At 35.8% G+C, this 15247-nt stretch overlaps 1 protein-coding gene across 2 annotated transcripts; it reads right to left on the bottom strand.

The window, feature by feature from the left end:
- Window positions 1-2138: 2138 nt before the first annotated feature.
- Window positions 2139-10256, bottom strand: LOC132555033 (protein unc-93 homolog A-like). Of its 2 annotated transcripts, XM_060219370.1 has the most exons (6): window positions 10153-10256; window positions 8677-8765; window positions 6511-8012; window positions 6153-6288; window positions 4792-4923; window positions 2139-4658 (listed from the first exon to the last, which is right to left on the bottom strand). In XM_060219370.1, the coding sequence occupies exons 2-6, from the start codon at window positions 8717-8719 to the stop codon at window positions 4423-4425; spliced, it is 2049 nt and encodes a 682-aa protein (XP_060075353.1). In that variant the 5' UTR covers window positions 8720-8765; window positions 10153-10256; the 3' UTR covers window positions 2139-4422. The 2 variants fall into 2 exon arrangements, with proteins under 2 accessions (XP_060075353.1, XP_060075354.1); XM_060219371.1 differs by lacking the exons at window positions 2139-4658; window positions 4792-4923 and adding an exon at window positions 5240-5435.
- Window positions 10257-15247: the final 4991 nt, after the last annotated feature.

The raw sequence follows: 15247 nt of genomic DNA on the forward strand, positions 1-15247 counted from the left end.
CTGAATAATTAAGGAGAATGAAACCAGAATAAGATCGCTATGATGGCCGACAAACCTGCACCTCTAAAAAAACGGTGCTATGAGTTTATAAGTTGACAAATCCTGGAAATCAGGGAATTGAATATCTAAACAACATGTAAACACCATAGGTTTTAGTTGCAGAGTTGTAACTGTCCAGAAATGGAAAATTCAATTACAATTATCAGACAGCTATGTGGAAAGCCGACCATGTTGGTTTCGTTGTAGGTAAAGATCGTTGTTATTTAAACACGACGTCATCAATTTGTCTAAAAGAAAAAAAATGAAGGACTTTGCGAGGCCTCTTTGATCTGTTTTGATAAGCTATTCGGTAAGTTCAGACTCGTATGAAAACAAAAACAAGGCAGGGAACAGAAGGCGCAGTTAAATCTCATATGTATGTCGGCTGATTATCATGACGATTATTTTAATGATTGTGTCCTCCGTATATTTCTTCTTTGCTTTTGGCGTGTTTTTCACTTTATACGCTCCATTACAGTACAGAACCTAAGACTTTTAACGCCATCCCTTTTAACAACATTATATACAGTGTGGTTGGACACAAGTTATTACTTCTGCCCAGTCCTGAAACGTAATATAAAATATGATAACATTAATATATTATACTCAAAAGATAGAATATTCTTTAATTAAGGGAAGGTAACAGAACAGGAAAATTGTATGTTTAATGATATATGTTTTTTTATAAAGTATTTGTTATTTATATATATGATTTGATTGCAAATCTAAGACCTTTTCTGATCAACAGTTTGTATAATGCATGTTCCCACAAAGTGCAACTGGTTTCTACAGTTAACGTACATTCAGCTGGCTGACATAAAATGTTTAACGATACAGGATCAACAGTGATAGCGTATCACAGATTATTACACAGTAAAAAAAATATATAATTGTATTCAGAACAACAAATATCAACTTGCATATGATCAGGAATCCATTACCGAAGTCAAATATAAAGATAAAACATGTTAACAATGTTGCGCGCAAAGGGCAGCAACTCGTGAACATAATATTTTGCTTGTAAGGGGAAATAACTCGCACAATCTTGTTACAGTTTGCAGTATGTGTCCTTTGTTTCACGAATTCGAGGATAAAAATATGTACATGTTTGTCTTTAATAAACGGTAATTAGATAAAAAGGAGAAAAAACATCGCATCTATGGAGCATTAACAGAAATGATTATGGGGTTGTTCTCCTTGTACGTTTTCAGAAATCTTTTATTCATATTTTGCCATAGTTTTGTTGAATTTAAACTTGGATTATGAGTATGTTGACATTTTGGTATTTTCCTGTTGTTTTCTGCATTTTCCTCTGGCTAGGGAAGAAACTTTCTCCTTTATTACCGTGTAATCCACTACATCAGTATAATACCGACCATTTTTTTTACTACAAGGCAGGATTCACGTCTGCTGTTTATTTGGAACAATGCTTAATTGCTGTGTTATACGTCTTACAATCAATACAATGTCTGCAGTAAAATGACGATCTACTGTGTAGTGACTAATCCTTTTCCTGTAGTATCATCACAGCATGTAGTGTTCATAGCACATTCAGTTGTTCAATGTATTCTTATAATGAAAAAAATACTGAAAAATTGTCATCCTTCTTAGAAAACCGGAATTGTATTATTGACAGAGAGGAGGTAAAAACAGTTCATTTCACAACCATTTTAGAAACAGAAACAATTTAACTTGAATATCTAATAAAACATTAGTGATTTTCTGCTATAATGCTACAGTGATCTGTAAGGTAGTCCTGTTTGATATATTTTTGCTAACATGAAAGTGAATATTTCAAGGCCAACACAAAAAACGTGGTTTCTTAAAGTGATAATTCGACATTATGTAACGAGGAGTTTACGAGCAAACTTTATTACCTTACTTTGTCGGCGTGTTCTCGTTAGCTTTGATGTTTACTTAGATAACAATAAATCTTTTATCGTTTGACGCGTCGATGTTCATTAGGTGAAAGCATGGATATTCCGTCCGGTTAATTGTTTACATAATGAAATCTGGAGGGAGATGATATACCACATTATATTATATATAAATGTTCCATGGAAACCTAGTTTGAAATAAAGATCTTAAGATAACAAGAATGTTTTTTTGTCTTCAATTTTATTGCTCATTTAACAAACACTTAATGTATAGGTACATCTTAACGAAATACTGACAGTGGCGATGGTTCTATGATGTAAAAGTATCACTTCTTGAGTACCATGATAAACAGGTCTCATACCATCTGAGCCACAAAAATAATAGTCTACATTTGTCTGAAAGATAACAAAACAACCAATGAACAAAGGTTGGTCACAAAAGACAATGCTCATCAAAACAGATTTACAGAAATAAAAGGAAATAGGGTAATTCTGTCATAAAATTAAGATATACGTGAAATAAAAAATGAAAAGAATCAAAGAGATCTCAAAACATAAAAGTAACAATGAAACTCCCTGCAATTCAGGTACTGACCCTTATTACGTATTCAGGATTCCTTTTCATGGTTTTAAACAAATAATAAATTTCAAATTCGAATTCGTTATGCCCAGTTCGTGTACATGTGTGTACATTTACAAGTAACAGGCTATCGTATAATTTCCTGGTTGTCATGGAATTCTAAGCCATGAAACAAGATGTGGAAATTTATTATAATGACGTGAAATACACCACAAGGATGATTGAAATATTTCTCTTTATGATCGCCAAATGGAACCATTCATCGCATCATAACAGAATAATGTTCTAAAACAATATAATCGTTTTTACTAAATAAAAAAATGAAAAGAAAAGTAAAAAAAAAAAAAAAAACGCTGGGCAGAAATATTATGCGAGAATGCCTACTGAATAAAAGCACCAATTTAACATAGCAATCAAGCAAAAAAAATATTAATCATTAGGTAGTGTCCTACAACAGCTGTCCAATAGCACTTACAGGCAAATAAAAGTTTATATCTTGTCTGATTTCGAGATGTACTCCTCAACGTCTGATAATAAGAATCAGTTCTATATACAAATGATTAACGATCCATTCAAGTATATACACACATTTCAATAAATACATAAAAAAGCAAGTACACTTTTCACAATCGCACGTTCGGTACGATACTAATCCAGTAGCTCCTTAACATTCTCAATGACATACACAGTATGTCGTTTTCAACAACTGACACAATCAATATTCCATTCAATACAATGTACACGTTGACATCATTCACATTCTCTAAAGTTAAATTTTGGAGAAAAAATATTTTGGAGAAGATTATTTTTTTGAAAATAATTTCGTACATTATAGCAAAACTTTAATGGAATTTAGAGATAAACAATTTAACGTATCAACAACGATACACTGTACACAACATTATACATATCACCAAACAATCGTAACCCTGAGTCGAACTTGAACCCTCCATGAGCGAACTCATCCTTGATATAAACTACAGACTTGCACAAGTCCCTACCTAAATTTATTGATATAGATATTAGATTTTAAAAAGATCCGACTAGACGAAATAAACAGTTAATTCATCTACCGACTAAGCTATCTAATGACAATGTATGTCCTTATACACCGAGAAATCGCTTGCAAAATATCTACGACAAGGAATCCAAAAACGAACAGGGCAAGGCTACTACAAGGTCTGTGACGTCAAAACTTGCGATGATGACTCAGATTAGCTATTTAAGACATCTAGTACAGAACACTTGAACTTAAAACTAATATTAAAATCGGAGATTGTGAATACGGCGATGTCGCCTTCCATCTATGTAACTTTCCAGAGTGTATATACTCAACCTGAAAGCATCTCGTATAGACATGACCTATGACACATCATGGACAATCATTGGCTCGACTGTAACAATGACCTATGAATTCCAACTGAACATTTTCATTGTGATTCGCATGAATGACTTAAAGTGTATGTTTGTACGTTGCCCTTGGTAACTAGATGTTATGAGGCATCATCACTGTTCCTTTATACTTGTTATCAATTAGATTCACGCTGCGTGACAAATCGACACCATAATAACATAGTGATTACAGAAAAGGTGATACTAACAAAAATATATCAATGACTGACAAGAAACGGATTCGCTGTAAGGTCTATCGTTATGTAAAGTAACATAAAATAATCTTTCTTCAAATCAAAAACGAGTTGCAGCCATATATTGTCATGATAAAAGGTTTCACTTTCTTCAAAATTTCATGTCTTGCGATGTTTCGACGTCTTTTCTATTAAAAAATATTGAAAAAGCGATAAAAACATATGTTAATGCACGGAATATAGTATATCTCTTCAACTGACTTTCTACGAGTAAAAGTCTAGGAAACACGTTTAAAAGATGAGAACAATAATAATATACCCTTATTGTTAAATTTATGTTTTAAACAGTGGCTTTCTCGGCCTTGTCTTCAATAGGCGGCCTGTGTTTAGTGATGACTTCCTGGAGGATGTACAGGCCAATAGATAGTATGCACAGTACAACCATCAATGCAATCTTGGTCATCATACACAAGGACGTGGCCAGACCAAACCACAGGGCTCCACCAAGGCCCTGGACAATCCGTTGAGCCGCGAAGGCTTCCTCAATACAGTCTGGAAATACCTCACTGATCAGACCTACAAACACAAGTGTATCAGTACCTTAGACAACCAGATAAGTTTGCCAACACAACACATTAAAATTATTGAAACGTTGGATTAATGCCTCAGGAAAACCAATGGTATTTAAAAAAAAAGAAACTTCACTTACTGCTCACTTGCGAGATCCAAATACCATCCCCCAGGCCCCAGCAACCAACCAAGATAAAGTAGAATATCATGCCATTGTCACGTGGTACCCAGAGCGACATCACAAGAAGAAGGATCAGGTTCAATATGGCAGCTAAAATGAATTGAAATATTGAAATCTTAATTTCGTTTGTATCTCTGATGTTTAGGGTGCCGAAACTGGAACCATTCACACGAAATAAAAAATGGAAAAGAAACAACGTACACGGAAACATGATTCCACTGTCGACACCTGGGTAATATTGGAGGACGAGGAGAAAATTCGGCAGAGAGAATGCCAAAAATGGAGTGCCATTGACCATAGCATGGGATTGCAGATGGTCAAGAGTCCTCCGAGAAAAGGTTTACACTCACCTAGCGGCTGTACCAAACCAAATAAATGGTCATTCCTGTCCGAATTCATGCAGGAACTTTCAATTGTTCTCTCCTGTTCGACTAAGTCGAAATGTCCAGTCGGAAAAGAACATGATGCTACTTTTTTTTCTCAACGGTATCAGGTGAAAACTCAACTGAGTTTGTGATCATCTCTGGACTCAAGCGGTAACGCTTTGGTTCGGCACTTCCCAGTAGGCAACTGGAATTTAACTTAAGTGCTAGTCGCGGAAACTGAAATAATAAGTTAACACGAATCAGTGAACAGGTGAACGGGTTCCTACACCTGTCGTCTGGACAACGGCCCAACCAGGACTAGTGGTCTGTGTCGCCAGGCCGCGGCATTTGGAAGAAGCTAGAAATAAACGACAAAGGATTTGTGATCGTGTAGGATGGGGGACAAGTTGGTATTAACGAAAACAGGCGATGTTAGTTTAACATGAACTGATTTAGTGATCCGTAAATCAATGACAATAAACTGGTATAAGCTTTCTGAACACGGAACAAGGGAAGGTTGTCACTTGGTCTAAGTTAGGTATATTAAACTCGTTTATTCGTACAAATATATAAATAACCGTAATATCAAATTAGATCAAATTTGTCATTACAAGATAAAACCCCAAATCCTTTGTTTTAAAATGAATTTAATTTTTGCATATAATGATATTTTTTTTTTTAAAGTATCAACCTTCATTGGTATGAAAGGGTTGGACAGCACACAAGACACACAGGCACACAGCCTTAATTACACTCAAAACAATTAAACATCCTGAAAAAAGAACTGAAAGGCAAAAATTGAAAAAAAAACCCTGAAAAAGTAAAACAAAGCTGAAAACAAAGTCCTGAAAAGAAAACATCTGAAAAGAAAACAAAGCAACATATTGAATTAGAAAATTATCGATGATTGACAAAGTGATCAATAAGTCCTAACTATATAAATACACGGCTTACCTGCTGTCAAAAGCCAGACGTGTCCCACGTGTTTGTTGATGTAACCACTGACGTAGGAGCTGAGACCTCCACAGACGCCAAAACAGATCATGGTGTATCCGACCATGTGTATACCGAGTGGACAGGTCACGAATGCCTGGAAAATAAATAAGCGACAAATGAATTTAATAAAACAGCACGCAAAAGTAACCTAACAAACTTGAAAACTTCGGGTATGACTTTATCACACGATCGAGGAAGATGACCATTGTTCGTTGAATACAAAGTAAGAAAACTGTTGTGTGCTTCCTCAGTGCACTTGTTTAATTGTCCATTGAAATAATTTACTACATAATTAAGTATTACAAACGAATGTTACCTTGGTAACGTCTCCGGTAACGAAGCCATTTTGAACGCTACTGTACATGAAGGCCAGAAACAGCATAAGGAAGCGACGATCTAAGGTACACTTGAGGACGGACGTAAACTGTTTGCAGACCAAGGAAATGTTCGCATGGGTTGTCCTGTAGGGCTTTAGAGCGCTCAACAAGTAGATTGGAACAACAACAGAAAATGCAGCACACAGACCAAATATTCCCATCAACATATACTTAGTTTCATCCTTCACGAACATATTTGGCAGTACTAAATTATCGGAATGGCAGTATTTGCTACCACATACACCAGGGGTAGTTTCTTGGGAGGAATGAAGATTGTTGTCCACAAGTTCATTGTGTGATTGATTGAAAGACGAATACATGTAAACTTTTTCGGTGAGGTTGTGTGTGGCCAGAACTTGAGCGTCGTTGTTACGTCCCAACATCAGAACAACAGATGATATGAGGTTTCCAACTACCATGGAAAACTGGTAGAAGAAGAAAAGGATCCCAAAATACTTACTGGCAACGTGAACCGTGCGGTCATCATTTTTGAGTGCGTATGAGCGTGCCAGATATGTGACATAGGTACTAATGGCATTCCACAAGATAGCATTTCCGATACCCTGAAGGAAAGCCATTGTGACTAGGATTTGAAAGGTTGGATAAAGATTCGCCACCACGTATAAAACTTGTGGTAGGAGACCGATCACCAGACAACGTTTGGGACGGAACCTTTGAACAATAAATGGAGTAAAGAGACTGAAAACTGTGAAACTACAATAGCTTGCCGCCAGAGAGTACAAACCAACGCTGTCACTGTGGTTGAGACTGCTCTGCAAGTTCTTCAGTGAAACAATCGCCGTAGCCATCAGAAACACGGTGATACCCAGAAACACCAGGTTATTCATATGGTGATTAATGGAATTGAAATCGCCTTGATCTTCCCCGTCTTTATCTGTCGGAGTGACGTCATCGTACTTATCGGGGTCATTAGGGACATCTATCGTTTTCTTCGGCACAATCTCCTGACTAAGGGTCAAGACAGCGTTACGGCACGCCCTAGCTAGCCTCCGTCGGTCAGTTGTCGGACAGTTAACAGAGTCAATGTAGGCCGGACTTTCCAGCAACCCCACCATAGTGTTGGAACGAGATCGGTACTGGTCGACATTGGCAAGGTCCTGGAAATCATTGTATTCATACACAACCTGTATGAATGGGATATCCAGAATGGTAGGTTTTTCTTGAAGGGTGACGTTACTTCCGGCCTGTCCATTTAGAAGCGCAGATCTGCTGTCGGTACTCGTAATTGAATCGTTGTAAGAGGAGCTCTCCATGCTTTGTTCAACGTCAGTGGTCCATGATGTTTCAGTGTTAACACAATCCTTGGGCTTCTTGTCTGTCAATACCTCAGCTCGGTCCCCTTCCTCTGTCACATCAGGATGTACAATTTGTGTGTTTTCGCCGGATGCCAAACACGGACCAGGGTCATCTTCGGGGGGCCCTAAGTAACATTTAATATTGTTACAATAACATTTCATAACTATATTGACAAACATATATATACATATTACAACTGGTATTTAATAATGTTCATCAATAGTTAAAACAGTACCGAAGAAACACAAATGATCAGCACATTTCAATACAAATTTGAAGTGGATAGTTGAGCCAGATATTTTAACAGCATCATACAGCTGTTTCGTCAGTGACGCTAAGGACACATATTGTTGAGACCTATCAACAAAGGAAAAGCCAAATTTGTGCATATAAATGTAGGACAGAACTATCAGGCACATCTGAAAACTATATTTATTTAAAAATGACTCCCGACATATTTTTCTTATGGTAATTAATTATTGTTTGTTAGGTAGTAGGTACATTGGATATTATCGATCCTACAGGTAAACAAATATTTCCGACATATGTTATGCCGGATGATGTCGAAAATAGCTGTTGTCTATCGCTGAATTGAATTTTTGAAATTAAGTCACTTAGTTTGTAACTTCACCTGAAGCTCGTGAACACTTCTAATACAACGGGGATTTTTTTTCTATTATAATTATGAACTGCTGGTATCATTGCAAGCAGGAAGAATCGAATGGATATGGTGTCTTGCGTGATATCTACAAAATACCTCGCTACTTAAACGATATACATGTACTAACTCTCTATAAATTGACCAGGGTTCTCCATGTCTTCATTACTCATGATGCCGACTCGTTATCTGGTGTAAGGCTCCGTGTGTATCTGTCGCCTGCAAAAATCAATAGACTATATTTAGAAGTATATGCACTGTGCCAGGCCGAGACGTTAATGAAACAGCAGCTGACTGAAACACGTTATATAGATATTAAGCGGAATGTGGCCTCAATGTACGTTACACAGGTTCATGTGATCCACGCCACAAATAGCTATGTAGTTTAGACTGCATCAAAGGTTATAGTCAAATGTTATCATAATAAATTCCCATCCTTGTTTCCTTTGTTTATGGGAATTGAAATAGTTTTGATCAATGCTCTGAACCTATGTCAGTTATTTCAGTGTCCTGTCATATGTTTATGTACAAAAATGAAAACGAAAAATCAAAATTATATCACAGTATGTATCAAAATCAAAACCATATAAAAAAAGTATATAGATCATACACTTAAATACGCCGGAGAATTACAGTAAAATTATGTATGCATTGCTTCCTTCCATATAAATATTTAACAGGCTTTCGTTTGATATCCAAGGGCATAAATCCGTATCACTTTAACACAACTCCATCAACGTTACTCATCATCATTTCAAAACCACTGCATCTTTGTCATGCCCATATGTCAATATCACACATCTGCATTGCATCAGGGCCACATACGTGTTACTGACACACCTGTAACATTGTTACACATCTATATCCTTGTTCAATAAGACCTGTATTGCTGTCACACACTGTTAAGTTATACTAGCTGTATCTCGTCACATAAAAGTTATACACCTGTATGGTTACCTGATTTCTCGACTCACAGATATGACTCAACGTAGTCTTACATTAACACTGTTTTACTACCTCCACAATGCACATACATTTATAATCATACCCGCTCACGCAGTTAGCATCAGGTTTGTTGTGGCTTGTCTGGAGACAATGATTGTAATATATATGTTAATAGCTATCATTGTCAAAAGGCAATGATTGTATGACGTGTATTCACTCGTCAAAAGACATTTAAATCTCACTGGTATTTTTTTAGGACTGATCATGTGTTTGAGCCAGCAAAGGTTACTCAGCGGTCAAACACCCTTTAACAATGAAGACGTGACGTTAGTTTTTATTTTGACCGCCACATGACCTAGACCCATTGCTTAAAACATATTACACATTACACACTGTACAGTATCCTATATACCTTATTACTACAGCAAGTATTGAGATCAGTCATAATTGTCTCGCACTTTAGAGCTAACCCGCAACATAAATGTAAAATCAGATGATAAAAGCGCTGTATTGGAGCCAGGTTATATATAGATTTGGATGTAAACAATGGCGCGTGTGTTTAAGGCCTTCGTAGAGACAAGGCATAAATAACAGATGAAACTTTATCAATATGAAATGTTAACAAATTGGCATATAATGTAAATGTATTAATAAGATTTACCTGCTTTAGACTCGTTGTGTCTGCTCTGTCGATGTTTTTTCTTATACACCGCAACGTTCCACGGAATATGAACTAGCAATGCAAACAAAATGATTCTGGTACACATGCGCAGTTACATTTAACGGTTACACGGGCGAGGTGATATCTGTACAGCCAGACATACTACCTATTGATTTAGTAAAGTCTTGTGCTGCAGCCCAGAGTCACGAACCTGCTTGTGAGACTGCAGTAGGACAAATCTTGTATATATTAACATGATTCATACTGCGACGGTTTAATTTCTGTTAGATACCCTAACCTGTCCACCCCTATATATAGTAAACGATTCCCTCCGGATCTGAATAAATTTGCATGCGTGAATTATTGTTTGAAAACCACAACATGCCGGTTTCAGCTGGTTTGGACGGCTCCTAGTCATCGATTTCTATAGTTCGTTTGTTCATTGCTAGTCAAGTGGGAGGAAACAGTACGGATACGATATTTCCAACTATTGTCTGTACAGTATTTAACAGCCATCTAACTTTAGACATGATATATAGATTCCATATAACACTCTTTTAATATGAAATGAAATAAAAATAAATGATAACACTGCCAACATCATCTGGAAATATGCTTGATATTACATAATCTCAAATAAATGTTGAAATTTATTTAATATTAATAGTGTACACAGATAAAACAAAACCAGAAATATCACAAAACCACATACCACATTATGCAATGTAAAAGTCGTTACAGTAAAATCGACACACACATTTTCATGAAATGATGAAACGGAAATACCGAGCAGGATGTATTTAAATCGTGCTGATGTAATAGATAAAAGTTTAAAGATCAAGGACCATGTGGCAAATTATAAAGACAAGGATACAAAAAGGTATGGAAGCTACACGACGCCATTCTGACTCATCATTCAAAAATAAATATTCTATTCAATTTAAATGAAACAAGTTACTTTAAAGCTCAAATACTTCCCACTGGGAATACTTTATCTATTCGTAGTGGGCTTACAAAGGAAAATTTAACATGGTTTATAAATATTTATACAAAAATATTTCTTGATTTTAAAGGAAATTACGGGAAATTCTACCGTCTTCAATTTCTCAGTTTTAAATGTTCTGTCTCTAAACTTCTACTTCTCCCAATTCTACATTGTGCTACATGTAGGTGTTGGTGGATAATATTAATTCCAAGACATATTAAAGCCCCAATATACGTAACATTCACCAAAAATTTAGTGTAGAATTACACATAATTATTGAGATATTCTCTAAGATGTAGTTACAATTAAGTTATTCAAACAATAGTTACAATGACTTTGTGCATAAAGTATTGATATATGAGTAGTTGAAACTCGCTATTTGTAAACACGCCTCCATTTTAAACTCGCCGCCATCGAAATTACGATTGTTGTCGTTCACGTCGGAAAGTTCATGACCTGATCTCGCGAGAGTTGAAGTTTCTACTTATAGAGGAAGCACATGCAGATATGTCTACGGTAAGTTTTTGTTTACAAACATTGTTTGCAAAGTCTTGTCGTAGATTTGAGGTATTCCTGTGATAAACATTCAGTTTTTTGGGAAATTATTAGAAGGAATAATTAGTTTTGAAACGATACGACGCACAATTATAACGTAAGAATTCAGAACTGGCCTGATGTATGATTGGAAAGAAAGGAAGCGACTGGTGGACGTCTGTACTGTGTCTGCCATGTTTACACGCGGAATATACGCATGCGCAATGTTATCGCTACGAGCGGTAATATATGAATTATTGTGGGTCCCACATTGTTTATTTTCCGATTTTTTCAATTTTTATTTAAATTGAAAACAGTCAGTTTTATTTTGTTTAATTAAAGGAAAGTATTTGTTTTGTTACATATATTACGGGGAAAATAAGATAAAGTTTGTTTTTTTATTGTGATTTTGACGTATATTGGGGCTTTAAGACAGATGACAGGGAACAAACTTTCAAACATCGATTATCAACATTTTCCCAGTAGTTATATCTGTTCGCTGCTCGCCAGAACGCCTAGAGCGTTCAATACTTCTAATGAAACAGTTGTCATTTTGAGAACGTGACATTACTTGGATTAATTTGTCGGGTACCGTGAACTAAGTGAAACAGACTACGTGTCTAGAACACATTGTGTAATTTCCTGACACTATCCACGAGTTTACATTAAAATTGAATTCCTGTTATAAAAATACAATTACATAATATTACATGTCTCGAATCTCATTAGATTTAAAATATTATACATCACGTACTTACTGAGAGCGTTTAAACATGTTACGCATTTATATCCGGAATGGCTATATTAAGCTGGCTTTTTAAAACTGAAATGGAAGAATAAAAATTACTCTGCAGCATATTTGTTTTTTCAATTGATATAAAAATCCTAATTTACTGTTTATTTCGGTAGATTTTAATTTCTAAATAATCTCTTTCAGACTTTCCATACTTTGGCAACTACACTGTTGCGTCATCGTGGAGTCATTAATACTGAAAAACAGTAGCTTTGACCATTATTTCGCATAAACTTTAGCTAGTGCTAATTCCGAATAGTGTTTCTTGTATTTGTATGGTGGTGAACTTTGGGTTTTAGTACCCGTGGTGTTTTAGCCTGTAGTCCGTGTCTATGTTATCGGCGAAGATTCAGAACGAATTCCGGTTAACTTCAGTTGCGGGGACAATGTGTTTTCGATGAAGCAGAAGACGCTTACTCTTCCTGAACAGGAACTTTCAGGACTCTCCTCATGGCTTTTCTTTTGTTCATATTTCGCCCTTGTTTTTTTTTTTTTTTTTATCATATTTGAGTTTGGATTAAAAAATATGTTGATATGTCGGTATTTTCGTTTTTTTTTCTCATCAGACACATTGCTTCACCTTATTATGGATATAAATAAATTTAACAGAATCTATGCCTTACATATGTAGATGCAACTGATAGACAATCATTCTTGACTATTACAAATCTTCTTTATCGCAGATATTTTTGTATTTCTGGTGTGATGTTCTGACATTATGCCATTTCACTATCATGTCATATCCTAGCCATACTGGCAGGGCATCCATACCATTATGTTGTCTTAAACATCTCATTTAGTGCTGATCAACCTGTAGGGGACATAAAACACCAGTTTTAATAATACTGTTGACGATAATAAATGTGAAAGACTGACAGTTGGCGGTAAAGGGTGATATCAAGTCGAGAGTTTACAATTTTTATTGCTTGTGTCACTTAAAGCTAAGCTAAGATAAGAATTATCTCCTAGTGGTGCACATCGCACCTTGCGAAACATTTTACCAAATTATGGTTATTTTAATTTTCGAGTACTTTAAACCATAACATATAAGTGAATCATGCTCGAAAATCGTTGTCTCCAAGACATATGCTTTGCCAAAAATTCTCACCAGGAACATCAATGCATTTGCAGTTGAATTTATTAAATGCCAAACGTCTCTCGCGTATGTTGCACCATTTTCTTTATTAAAGTTTGACCGCCAGCATAGTTAACATGTAGACACATACTGATAAAGACGCTTATCTCGAGAAATATCTTGAACCACCAGGTTATCTATATTACATGTCGAACCGCTGTATAGCGTAAACAAAATTAAATATCAAAAGAAAATCAATATAGCGAAATATAGCGAATATTTTTGCAAGAAAATTCCCGATAAAATATTTCAGCGAGAAACAATTAAATGAAAACGTTTGTAATATCCTTGGTGGTGAAACTACGCTACACAAACGACGCCTTACATACTTAGTCGACTTACGATAAAAATAACTACTGTGGCTTGAACGGAGTCACGTAGAGTGGTGTACAGCACGATTCTCCCTAAAGCACGTTTATATTACTTTGTTAATCGGTATTACACATGTATATAGACGAACGTGACCTTGACCTCTGAATGTACAACGTTTGCCAGAATAAAAAAAATAACAATTAAAAATGAATTCGTACAGGCCATGTCGATGGCTTCTGTGGAGTGATTGACAGGAATGAACGCATACTAGTGATAAGAATTTGTAGTTTTAACAAAGGACTATTCTAATTCTCTAAAGCGGACATCAAAAGTCTAATAGGCTTACATTAATTAAATAGCCAATGATATATATACATTCCTTATATAGAATACATCAGGAGTTCAAGCTAAGGTCAATAAGTAATTAAGTGGCAGAGGGATGCAGCAGGGTTCATTGCTGAGCCCTCATATTATGATACCTAAATATCCTTGTTATTTATTATTACTTTAGCGGTAGCGGAATAAAGCAACGATGAAGTAGGCGAAGTCAACATATGGGACGTTTTCACATTAAAACCTTTACGTTTGGATGTAAAGCTGCATGGGTTTGTTTTTATAAAGATAAACATGCTGTCCACAGTTTTTGTCGTGTATGGAGAGTCTCTCAGTGTATGTGAAATATCTGTTATTGCATTGAACTCGTCTTTATTGAGGCTCTGATATACGTGTGTAACCCTCTTTGAGTTGAACTATTACTGACTTATAGTGCTGTCATATCGAAGTGTATTGCACAAAGGCTTCCAGCAGGACGTATCGCCCAGTCACAAACTGATAAAGTGCGGACTAGTCTTTACACTACCGTAGTGTGTAAAACAGAAAATATTTACTACCTTTTTGTTGACTTTTGTATGTTATTGCTAAAAGTAGAGGTCTTATGCAAAGGGATATGTGTTAGAGTAGATGCAAAAAATATAAGTCAGAGTCAAGGAAGACGATAAGGAAAAATCCTTGTTTAGAATGAAAAAGAGAAAGAACTATAGCCGCAATTTAGTCACATCGTACGATTATTACCCTCTACCTGCACGGCTGTGAAAACTGCCGACATGTCTTAATTGCTTTTTCGTATTTGGCGACAGATATATTATTTCTTTGACATTGAACATCACAACAATAAAAAGGTGTTTTCCTATCTAAGCTGTTGTTAATACATATAGATTGTAACGGAGTGTTTCGTGTTTGAAAGTAGTAACTAGCTTTTTAAGTCGATAAGGAGAACAAGATTCTATATCTTGATTTGTAATTATGCAGCTGTCTAGGGTTTGGTTTAGATTGATTA

The sequence above is a fragment of the Ylistrum balloti genome, unplaced genomic scaffold (assembly GCF_031769215.1).
Source record: "Ylistrum balloti isolate Yb309-2 unplaced genomic scaffold, AGI_CSIRO_Ybal_v1 Utg370450, whole genome shotgun sequence".
NCBI classification, from domain to species: Eukaryota; Metazoa; Mollusca; class Bivalvia; order Pectinida; family Pectinidae; genus Ylistrum; species Ylistrum balloti.

Bases quoted from the DNA above. Each gene is read 5' to 3' on its own strand.
- LOC132555033 (XM_060219370.1), bottom strand. From the start codon at position 8,719: ATGAGTAATGAAGACATGGAGAACCCTGGTCAATTTATAGAGA. The intron at 6,289-6,510 runs GTAACATTCGTT...TTTATTTTCCAG, and splicing joins TTACCGGAGACGTTACCAAG to GCATTCGTGACCTGTCCACT. The intron at 4,659-4,791 runs GTAAGTGAAGTT...TTGTGTTTGTAG, and splicing joins TTGGATCTCGCAAGTGAGCA to GTCTGATCAGTGAGGTATTT.